Below are 12,067 nucleotides of genomic sequence, written 5' to 3' on the forward strand. Positions count from 1 at the left end.
GTTCAAACATTTTCTTAAAAAAAAATCTTTTTCTCCTTCTCTTCCCTTTTTACACCCTTCCCCACATTTTACGTACGTGTTGTCCTATTTTACATCTTTTTATTCACATTAATCTTATGACTAAGTATGGCCATTTCTTTTCCACTTAAAGAAGTCCCCTTGGGGCACCTGGGTGGCTCAGTCGGCTGGGCTGCTGACTCCAGCTCAGGTCATGATCTCACGGTTTGTGAGTTCAAGTCCCACATCGGGCTCTGTGCTGATAGCTCAGAGCCTGGAGCCTGCTTTGGATTCTGTGTCTCTGTCTCTCTGCCTCTTCCCCACTCATTCTCTCTCTCAAAAATAAATAAACATTAAAAAAAAAAAAAAAGAAGAAGAAGAAGTCCCCTTAACATTTCTGGTAAGGCTGGTTTAGTAGTGATAAACTCCTCTATCTTTTGTTTGTCTAGGAAACTCTTCATCTCTCCTTCAAATCTGAATGAAAACCTTGCCAGGGAGAATGTTGTTGGTTGTAGGCATTTTCCTTCCAGCACTTTGACTATGTCATGCCACTCCCTTCTGGCCTGCAAAGTTTCTGAGGAAAAATCAGCTGATAGATAGCCTTATAGGTTTTACCCTGGTAGGTAACTTTTTGTTTCTCTCTTGATGTTTTTAAGATTCTCTTTTTATCTTTAACCTTTGACCCTTTAATTAGTTGGTGCCATGGTGTAGACACCATCCTGTGTTCATCTTGTTTGGAACTCTCTGTGCTTTCACTGACCTTTCACTCAAACAACTCTCTCCAAGATATAGTTACACAACTTATTATATATGTAAAAGTGTACACGTTGTATGTTGCAACAAAAAGACTTATCTATTCAGCTGACCATTGAATGACATGACGAGGGGATTATGGGTGCTGACTCCCCACATACTCAAAAATCCACATACAACTTTCACTCCCCAAAAATGTAACTACTAATAGCCTATGGGTGCACTTGAAGACTTACCAAGAACATAATCAGCGAACATGTATTTTGTACGTTATATGAATTATGCACCTATTCGTACAATAAAGTAAGTTAGAGAAAAGGAAATCATAAGGAAGAAAAAATAGAGTACTGTATTATATTTATCTAAAACACATCTGCTTGTAAGTGGATGCACAAAGTTCAAGCCCATGCTGTTCAAGGGGCAACTGTATTTCTAGGGAAGAACAAAGAGAAATAACAGGCAGTGTGCCTCTAAAAGGAAGCAAGCACCCTGAGTCAGATTATTAAATGTTTACTCTGCCTGCCAGATGCATCCCCATGGGTCAGGGATGCCGAACCTGTGATCTCTGCGTAAACCCCAGGGAGTTTCATAAATCCCACTGAAATAAACAACTTTAAATACAAACTTCTTTTCACAAAGAGGATCACTCACTTCTTTCAGTTTCTCAACAGGACCAGCAACTCAACACAGAGCTGTGGAAACACCGTTTCTACCTTCTTTCTGCTCTAAGACTTTCCAACTCACTTCGTCCTGAATTATATTTAACAATTTTTTTTCTGTAAAACCTAAATATTCCTACCACTACAAAATATGCTGGCTACCTGACCAAAGTATCCAGCTGTGGATAAAGTATCCACTGTGAATTAATAAACCGCATTCTCACATAAGACAGGCTTCCACGAGCCATTTATCATCTCAGGGGGTACCACCACACGCTCAGTTTCTGAAATGGCAAGAGGGCTACACTTGGGAATTTGGTGATTCACCTGCACATACAACCCTCTGAAGATCAGACCTAGAAAACCGAACTATCCCTCAACATCTATAGCCCATAGCTCTCTAAGCACCATGTACCTCTTTCTTCCTGAAAATACTCATGAGAGGCTTTCCCTTCCTCCGTGAGTCCTCTCATCCCAGAACTGGCTAGAGACACAGTGGGGCCACATCCTTTTGACCATGAAGATAAATATATTACCATGTCCTATTTTAAAGAATTGTTAATTTCTATTAAAAAAAATAAACAAGAGTAGTAGACCCACAAATGTCTTAAAACTCTTTTCTCTTATGTGTACACAACTGCTCTTTCCCTGCAGCTCCTTCCAATTTCCAGCTACTTCTACTGAACAGCCTTTACTCCCGCCTGGCTCTTCAGTGTTGTGCCCCCTTTTTCTTCAGTGTCCCTGGACAATTCATCTATTCTCATGGCTTCACGGAGCAATGACTCCCAAATTCTAACTCCATCCTCCTACCTTTCTCTGTAACCTAAGATCCATGTTTCCAGCATTTCCTAGACATCTCCAAGTCGATGTTTCCCAGGCGTTTTCATACCCTAACTAGTCATGTTTTTTAAGTTCTCATATATTTTAAGTTCCTAAACATCATTCCTTCAAATACAATTTTCTCAAGCAGCTGCTTTGGCTGGCTTTAATACATACTTACTGATGAACTATCAGTCGACTCCTTGCTTTTTTCATACTTCTGTTTCTTACTCTTTTTTTTCTTCTCTTTCTTTACTTTTTTTGAGTGCTTGTCTTTTTTCTTCTTTTTCTTCACAGAGTGTTCCTATAAATGATCATTTTAAAGAGGTGAGAAAGGAATTTAGTTTTATCTTACTTTAAAACGAGCATTTTGAAAAATCACCCAGTAGAGGAGGGGCCAACATGACGGAGAAGTAGGGGGATCCCAAGTTCCCTCGTCTATCAAACAAAGCAGTGTTGAAGCTAAAGGACTGTGAATTCTGAGAGTCCAGGAGGAAAAGAGACAGTTGCTTCCAGGGACCCACAGGGACAATCTGATGGGCCGTAAGTGCGTGATTCTGAACTGGGAGACATGAAACGAACGGAGGAGAGGGATCCCCTTCTGCAGAGACACAAAGGGAAGAGAAAGTGCAGCTGGGGAAGCATAGGACTGTATCTGGACAAGAGAAAAACCTCAAACCAGGATGGAGAAAGAGCCAATCTCTAACTGCAGGGCTTGCCCGGGACTGGGGTCAGGTGTCCAGATCACGTGACTGGGAAGGAGGGAGCCAGCCCCAGGCTCAGTGGCTAGGTCAGGGATGCAGTCTGCAGTAGGAGAAAGCAATCCCCTCCCTGGAGTGCTGCAGGAGAGGACGAAGCCTGCTGCACCCGCCAGTCGGGGACCACATATCCAGCAGCGTGTAACAGTGCCTCCCCAGTACCCGGGCGCACGGAGCGGTAGCCAAGCGCCAGGCACGGAAGTCGGCAGAGCAGGACAAACCACCTTGTTTGCATCCGAAGCACAGTGACAACGGCTGGAACACAGTGGTTTGGGACACTCAGTCAGTGGAGGAGAGACTGGGGTGTCGATATTCTTCTCCCCACCACCACCAAGGGGAGACTTTCTCTCCAAGGGGAGAAATACAAATCAAAGCCTCACACCGGTCAGAGTGGCTAAGAAGAACAACTCAGGAAACAACAGGTGCTGGTGAGGATGTGGAGAAACAGGAACCCTCTTGCACTGTTGGTGGGAATGCAAACTGGTGCAGCCACTCTGGAAAACAGTGTGGAGGTTCCTCAAGATATTAAAAATAGACCTACCCTATGACCCAGCAGTAGCACTGCTAGGAATTTACCCAAGGGATACAGGAGTGCTGAGGCACAGGGGCCCGTGCACCCCAATGTTTATAGCAGCACTTTCAACAATAGCCAAATTATGGAAAGAGCCTAAATGTCCATCAACTGACGAATGGATAAAGAAAATGTGGTTTATATATTCAATGGAATACTACTTGGCAATAAGAATGAAATCATGCCATTTGCAGCAAAGTGGATTGAACTGGGAGGTATTATGCTGAGTGAAACAAGTCAGTCAGAGAAGGACAGATATCATGTTTTCACTCATATGTGGATCTTGAGAAATTGAACAGAAGACCATGGGGGAAAGAAAAGGGGGAAAAATCAGTACAAATAGGGAGAGAGGCAAACCACAAGAGAATCTTAAATACAGAGAACAAACTGAGGGGTAAAGGGGGTGGGGGAGCAGGGAAAGTGGGTGACGGGCATTGAGGAGGTCACCTGTTCGGATAAACACTGGGTGTTGTATGTTAGCCAATTTGACAATAAATTATATTCATTAAATAAATAAATATATAAATAAATAAGAGCATCAGAGGTAATTTGAGCAAATGGATCATGGGGAAAAAATTAATTAAAAAAAATAAAACAAGTATTTTGAGGAAAAACAAATCTGTATTCCAAAAACCATATTTTCATGAAATGAGACAATACATTGAAATAAAATCCTCTGAGATTTAGATGTGGGAATCTATTATATATGCTCCACAAATAAGTCACAGAGCTGAGATACCTTATCAGGAAAATATGGGGGATGTTTTAGTTTTAATTTATTTGTAGATTCAACTGACAGATATAATCAAATAAATACATTTATACACAAACTGTGTGTGTGTGTGTGTGTGTGTGTGTGTATATATATATATATATATATATATATATATATATATATTATTCTATGGCCCTGTAAGAATTTATAGAAGATTATTAGGCCATATAAAATGTAGGAGCACCTGGGTGACTCAGTCAGCTAAGCATCTGACTTCCACTCTAGTCATGATCTCACAGTTCATGAGTTTGAGCCCCATGTCAGGTTTTGTACTGAAAGCATGGAGCCTGCTTGGTATTCTCTCTATGCCTCTCCCTCTGCCCCTCTCCTGCTCACACGTTTTCTCTCTCTCCCACTATCTTTCCCTCAAAATAAATAAACTTAAATAAATTTAAAAAAAATATTAAAGAGTATAATTTTTTAGATCCACAAGCTTGATATAAGTGGGCCAGAAATTTGTTAAGCTTCCTACCCATCAACTCAAGTAACAAAATCTGTCTGTTATAATGTCCAAAAATATTAAAATATATTATTTCTGCCAGGGAGATAAAACCAGTCAGTAATGCCAACTATGTAATACTCATTCTGTAACTTGTGAAAACTGTATATAAAGTTGCTTTTCCACAATCCTAAAATTCATATGGAACCACAAAAGGCCCTGAATAGCCAAAGTAATTTTGAAGAAGAAGACCAAAGCAGGAGGCATCACAATCCCAGACTTTAGCCTCTACTACAAAGCTGTAATCATCAAGACAGCATGGTATTGGCACAAAAACAGACACATAGACCAATGGAATAGAATAGAAACCCCAGAACTAGACCCACAAATGTATGGCCAACTCATCTTTGACAAAGCAGGAAAGAACAGCCAATGGAAAAAAGACAGTCTCTTTAACAAATGGTGCTGGGAGAACTGGACAGCAACATGCAGAAGGTTGAAACTAGACCACTTTCTCACACCATTCACAAAAATAAACTCAAAATGGATAAAGGACCTGAATGTGAGACAGGAAACCATCAAAACCCTAGAGGAGAAAGCAGGAAAAGACCTCTCTGACCTCAGCCATAGCAATCTCTTACTTGACACATCCCCAAAGGCAAGGGAATTAAAAGCAAAAATGAACTACTGGGACCTCATGAAGATAAAAAGCTTCTGCACAGCAAAGGAAACAACCAACAAAACTAAAAGGCAACCAACGGAATGGGAAAAGATATTTGCAAATGACATATCGGACAAAGGGCTAGTATCCAAAATCTATAAAGAGCTCACCAAACTCCACACCCAAAAAACAAATAATCCAGTGAAGAAATGGGTAGAAAACATGAATAGACACTTCTCTAAAGAAGACATCCGGATGGCCAACAGGCACATGAAAAGATGCTCAACGTCGCTCCTCATCAGGGAAATACAAATCAAAACCACACTCAGATATCACCTCACGCCAGTCAGAGTGGCTAAAATGAACAAATCAAGAGACTATAGAGAGGATGTGGAGAAACGGGAACCCTCTTGCACTGTTGGTGGGAATGCAAATTGGTGCAGCCACTCTGGAAAACAGTGTGGAGGTTCCTCAGAAAATTAAAAATAGACCTACCCTATGACCCAGCAATTGCACTGCTAGGAATTTACCCAAGGGATACAGGAGTACTGATGCATAGGGGCACTTGTACCCCAATGTTTATAGCAGCACTCTCAACAATAGCCAAATTATGGAAAGAGCCTAAATGTCCATCAACTGGTGAATGGATGAAGAAACTGTGATTTATATACACAATGGAGTACTACGTGGCAATGAGAAAGAATGAAATATGGCCCTTTGTAGCAACATGGATGGAACTGGAGAGTGTGATGCTAAGTGAAATAAGTCATACAGAGAAAGACAGATACTGTATGTTTTCACTCTTATGTGGATCCTGAGAAACTTAACAGAAACCCATGGGTGAGAGGAAGGAAAAAAAAAAAAAAAAAGGTTAGAGAGGGAGGGAGCCAAAACATAAGAGACTCTTAAAAACTGAGAACAAACTGAGGGTTGATGGGGGGTGGGAGGGAGGGGAGGGTGGGTGATGGGTATTGAGGAGGGCACCTTTTGGGATGAGCACTGGGTGTTGTATGGAAACCAATTTGACAATAAACTTCATATATTGAAAAATAAAAAATAAAAAAAAATAAAGTTGCTTTTCCAATATTAACTTGAATAAGAGCAAAAAAAAAGACAGATTTGTTACATCAAGTAAACCTGTTAGTACTCACCTGTGAGAACTGTTCAATTCGCTCATTCACATCAGGTAGCATCCATGTATCCTCACCCCGAAGTCGTTTAAGTTCTTTACGCCTCTCTTCCTTTTCAAAATTTGCTTTAGCCTAAAACAATGAAAAAAGAAAAATTAACAAATGATCCAATTATTTTTCGCAAAAAAAAGTAAAACAAAGTCATTTTGCACTTTCATATAAAGTCTCATAAATCACTGTCTGTCCCTGACAGGAATTTGCTTCTACCAAAGTATATGTATGTATGTATGTATGTATGTGTGTGTATATATATATATACATATATATATATATATATATTTTTTTTTTTTTTTTTTTTAAACCCTCTCCTTCCACATTACTAATCACATCACCAGTCTCTAATGAATCAGGGACAGAATGTTGGGATCTATAGTAGACCGCCCCCTCTGCCCAAGCTCCCTGTCTTAAACAGCACTTGAATCTCTTTTTCTTTCACCATCCCACTGCTACTGCCTGGGACTTCAGTGACTGTTAGGAGAATGGCAATGCCTTCAATCTGCAAAGTCATATTCTTCTACCCATGCCCTCAAATGCTTCAGGAAGAATCATCTTTCTAAAAGCAAATGATCGTGTTGCTAATGTATATTCATCTCAACAATTAGTCAAATAAAATAAGTTCTTCCTAGGAGGTTGCTTTTGCCTTTTCATTCTCTCTCCAAATTCCAAAGCTGGTTTTGTCCTTCTCTAACTCTATGGGTATCTCTACTACAAAAAAGTTTTTTTAAGTTTATTTATGTATTTTGAGAGAGAGAGAGCAAGAGAGCATGAGCAGGGGAGAGACAGACAGAGCGAGGGAAAGAGAGAATCACAAGCAGGCTCCACACTGCCAGCACAGAGCCCGACATGGGGCTCAAATTCACGAACCCGTGAGATCACGACCTGAGCCAAAATCAAGAGTCAGACGCTTAACCGACTGAGTCATCCAGAGTCCCCTTTACTATAAAATTTATCCTAGCTTACAAATCCTACTCCCTCCAAAAACTGCCCGAGATACCAAAAAAGCAAGGATGAAGAATATTTATTATACATGTATGTTACAGTATGCTGAAATCAGAGAACAATACCAATCATTCACCTGTCCAACACTAATCGCCTACTCTTCCCCTTGACATCTGGCTATAGTCATTATGCCTTTCCCCTCTACCAGCTCTTTCTCATCGGTATTTATTTAAAAGTATTCCACCTTAAGCAAAAACAAAAACGCCCACTTGTACCCCATGCTGCTCTCCAGTCACAACTTTTCCCCTTCATTCTTACATCTTGTCAGATAATACAGTTTACTTCCTCCATTCTTTACAGGTTACCCTCTATGCATCTCAACCTTAGAAATACAATGTGTCTTAACCCTTTTCGAGTCTCTCCTGTCAATCCTTGCATTGATCAGTAAGGATTTACAATAACCCTGCAACTAACATCAACAGTAAGACAAGAGCGTGAAACAGTCTGTTGCAATGTGCCTCACAAGTATTTCTGAAAACGGGAATTTTTATTTCAGATACAAGAGGGGCGAGGACCGAGGCTGTGAAACGCGCTGGGAGAGCCGTCATTAGTGGCAGAGTACCTCAAAAGGGCGCTGCCCCTGGTAGCCAAGTGATGGAAATATCAAGAATGGAGAAATTCAAAAGTAAGTAAACTCAGGAAAGAAACAGGTCTTCCTAAAAAGAGAATGAGCAACTAGAGACTGCCAACGCATCTCCGAGGCGGGAGATAACCAAGACTTTTTGCGCATCCCAAAGGGAGACCCTCACCCAGATTAGGTGAGACACTGAGGTGGCGAAAGAAGAGAGGGCGTTAGGAAGACAGCCAGAGGCCTAGTTCCCAGGAACCGTCCACTCCCAATTCTAAATGACTCCAAAACCCCCAAAACGGAGATACCTGGCGCAACACCTCGGCCCTGGCAATCCTGGTCTGTTCTTTACGTTCTTCAATACTTGTCTCACTTTCAAACCTGCCACTGGTGGCCGCCATTGTTGCTGTCGTCGTAAAACTAGGAAGCCGGCACAAAAATCTCAGTTTACGACTGTCGTAATTTAATAAACAAACGGGACTTCCTCCTGGCGGAAAAGGAGGGGCGCTGCTACACCAACGGAGCATGCGCGCGTGTGAGCGTCAGTTAAGGCTCCGGTGCTGACGCAGATTTCAGGTTTCAGGGGAGACTTTGCAGAATGAAGTTAGGACCTGTGTTCTTTTCGCAAATTGGAATCTCCTCGAGCGGGAGAAATGTAACACTGCGTTTGTTACGCGCTTCGCACGACGCCAACGGCATTCTCCTCGATTTCCTCTTAAAACCTACGAGTTAAAGGCTCATAGAAGTTAAGTCTCTACATCTCGAAATTTCCCACCAAAGTGCCCTTGTGGGCAAAGAATTTCCCTGTGCAGGAGGGATGGCCTGAAAGGGGGCAGGAAAGACCAGTTGCTGTGCAGTTTCGGTGCTTTGCTATACAATTCAAGAAAACTTCTTTTTAATAAAAAAGCCATAAACCTACTTACTAAAAGTACGCGCTGTGTACTTGGGAAAATCAACCCAGAACAGCGAGCAATGAGAACTATTATAGGAAAACTATTGGGATTTTAAAGGGAAAACAGTATCTGGAGAATACAGGCAGAAAGATCGGTTCAATTGCGTTTTTCTGTTTTGTTTTTTGTAAATATAAATAAGTGTGGCATCAGTAATCAAACACATGGAGATTAGTCTCTAAAAGGTTGCTGAGGACAAAAAATAGGTTTTCTTCTATGACTTAAGTGAATATGTTTATGTAGTATTTTTAAATCGTGTTCACCTGTTCATTGTTCATATATTCCATTAAATAAAAGCAACAATTTCATCTATAAAATAAACTAAAATAATGATAATAAAATGGAATTCGTGTGTGTTATAGAACAAATAGAATGAAGGAAGATTGATTCCGTTTTAAGAGAAAGGAAATCAGATTCGCATCGGGTTTATTAGGTCATCTTTCTTTTCCAGTTCCTCTCCTTTTCACTCCCTTCCCGTACATGTCAGCCCGGAAGTCATTCATTGGGTGGGCTAAACAAGGTGTGCATACTTAGGGGGCAATGGGAAGGAATGCTCCCAGAACAGGAGGGTTGAGAAGAGTGCTGCTGTGGCAGAGGGACAGCTGAGACCGGGGTGTCAGGACCCAAACAGGTGAGGAAGGAGTACATCTGTGTTGGAGGGTGGCCTACTTAACACTGTTGGAACCTGAGTGGGATACCTAGCACAGGATGTCAGGGCTCGAGTGGGGTGAGGAGGGCCTCCATGCCAGGAAGGGAACCATGATGGCAACAAATACTCATTATATCTTGGATACTTGCACAAAGATGTTAATATACTAGCTTTATCCCTGTTGTAGAATGGAGTTTCAAATATGGAAATGAAGGGGTGCCTGGGTGGCTCAGTCAGTTGAGCCACCAGTTCTTGATTTCAGCTCAGGTCATGGTACCAGGATTGTGGGATTGAGCCCTGGGTGGGGCCCTGGGGTTGAGCACGAAACCTGCTTTGGGTTCTCTCTCTCTCTCCCTTTGCCCCTCTCCCCCACTCACACTCTCTCTGTCTCAAACTTTAAAAACACAATAAAACCTTGGATTGTGAGTAACGTATTCTGCAAGATGAGCAAACATTGCTAATCAATTTTAACGTGACAAACTAGCAGTGTCTTGGAATATGAATAGTATGTGATGCCAGGTGTCACATGATCACAACTGAGCCAATGGTTTTCTCCTTCTCTCTCTCTCTCTCTCGCTCTCTCGCTCTCTCGCTCTCTCTGCAGGAATGGGCAATCATCTCCCATGCTCAATTGCTCGGTCTCAGGCCACAGTGTTTGTCAGAAATCAGTGATTTTTTTCCAGAACGTTGGAAGGTGCCCACACGGGCACTATTGTATTTTTTGTCACTTCAAAGCACCTATGGGGATGCCTGGGTGGCTCAGTCAACTAAGCGTCCGACTTGGTCTCAGGTCATGTCATGATCTCACAGTTCGTGGGTTCCAGCCCCACGTTGAACTCTGTGCTGACAGCTCAGAGCCTGGAGCCTGCTTCAGATTCTGTGTCTCCCTCTCTCTGCCCCTCCCTCACTCATGCTCTCTCTCTCTCTCTCTCTCTCTCTCAAAAATAAATAACCATTTTAAAGAAAAAATTTTTAAGTAAAAAGAAAAGCACCTATGGACAGAACCTTTGCTTTTCCATACAAGAGTAAGCTTAGGAATGCATTGCTTCATTCTAGGTTATTGGTTCCTTGTTAAAGTTTCACTAAAAGAAAAAGATTCCATTGAGCCAATAGACAGCAGTGATTCCGTTGGTGATAGTGAAAGTCGTCCTACACTCTCTTGTCTCCCTCACACCACCCACGTTTTCAAAGGCAAGTTCAGATTAATTTGTTTATTTTTCTTTATATTTTCCATTTTCTTTATTTTTTGTATTATATTACAATATTGTAATCATTTTTATATGGATATTTTTGGGTTGTGGAACAAATCATCTGAGTTTTCATTATTTCTTATGGGGAAATTCGCTTTAATATACAAGAGCTTTGGATTACAAGCATGTTTCCAGAACGAGTTAGGCTCACAAACCAAGGTTTTACTGTGCATGGAAATGAAGCAAACTCTAATGGACACTGTGGTGTTGAATTGGATTTGGAGTTATCTGTAAGCATTCGTGTTGTTAGTATTTATAGGTAGATATAGAAATACAAACATTTCTGTGTATCTATATCACCTGTCTCCCCAGCTCTGTCCATTAAGAGGACCTAGAAACAGCAATCCCCCAATGTTAATGATCATATCTAATGCCCAGATCTTCACTTTGACCATTTTCAGGTTTACCTGAGCCCTGTGCTCCTGGACACAGCTGTCGTTTTAGAGGTCAGGAGTAGGAATCCACCTATCCATTTGTGTGCCAGGAAATGGCTTGCTGTAAAGAACCATCCTTCCCATGTGATTTAGATGAGACTTGCTCATGACATCCTTATTTACAAATAAGACTACAATTTCTCTCCAAATTCTCTTTTTAAAAAATAATAAATGATTAGCTGGACTGTTTGTTCCCACTCACCGATCTGCACAATCTACCCGCTAAGCTGACTTGACCAAACTTAAGTCAGGCTTCTCCCCTCTGCATAGGTCCTTGGACCCTTGTTTGTTTTGTGCCATTGCTTTGACTTTTCTCTTTGGGTTCCTTTCGACTCTTCCTTGACTCTCATCTATAACTATCACTTCCAAAAACTTTTATTCCCTTCATTTCTGTTTGATTTTTTTTTTCACTTTTCTTCTTCCTCTGCTTTCCTTATACTTTCCAGGTACCTCTTTCTGAAATCTTTTCTTTGATTTCTGATTTTCTCCAAAGTTCTCTGAGCATTCTTTTTATAGCTTCTGTTTTTCTTTAATTTCCTACAGCTTTGTTTAAAACAACGAATTACTATTTTCTTCTGTTTTATAGCTCTATTTC

At 41.1% G+C, this 12,067-nt stretch overlaps 1 protein-coding gene across 1 annotated transcript in view; it reads right to left on the bottom strand.

Annotated features, from left to right (window-relative positions):
* The window catches only part of CWF19L2 (CWF19 like cell cycle control factor 2), a 149,966-nt gene extending 141,339 nt beyond the window's left edge, over positions 1–8,627 (bottom strand). The window contains exons 1-3 of the mRNA XM_043579225.1: positions 8,498–8,627; positions 6,584–6,694; positions 2,410–2,532 (exon numbers count right to left, since the gene is read on the bottom strand). Of these exons, the coding sequence (XP_043435160.1) occupies positions 2,410–2,532; positions 6,584–6,694; positions 8,498–8,590 (327 nt within the window). The 5' untranslated portion in view covers positions 8,591–8,627. The remainder of the gene's footprint in view (positions 1–2,409; positions 2,533–6,583; positions 6,695–8,497) is intronic.
* Between the last annotated feature and the right edge of the window lie 3,440 nt (positions 8,628–12,067).

Source organism: Prionailurus bengalensis, chromosome D1 (genome assembly GCF_016509475.1).
Source record: "Prionailurus bengalensis isolate Pbe53 chromosome D1, Fcat_Pben_1.1_paternal_pri, whole genome shotgun sequence".
NCBI lineage: Eukaryota > Metazoa > Chordata > Mammalia > Carnivora > Felidae > Prionailurus > Prionailurus bengalensis.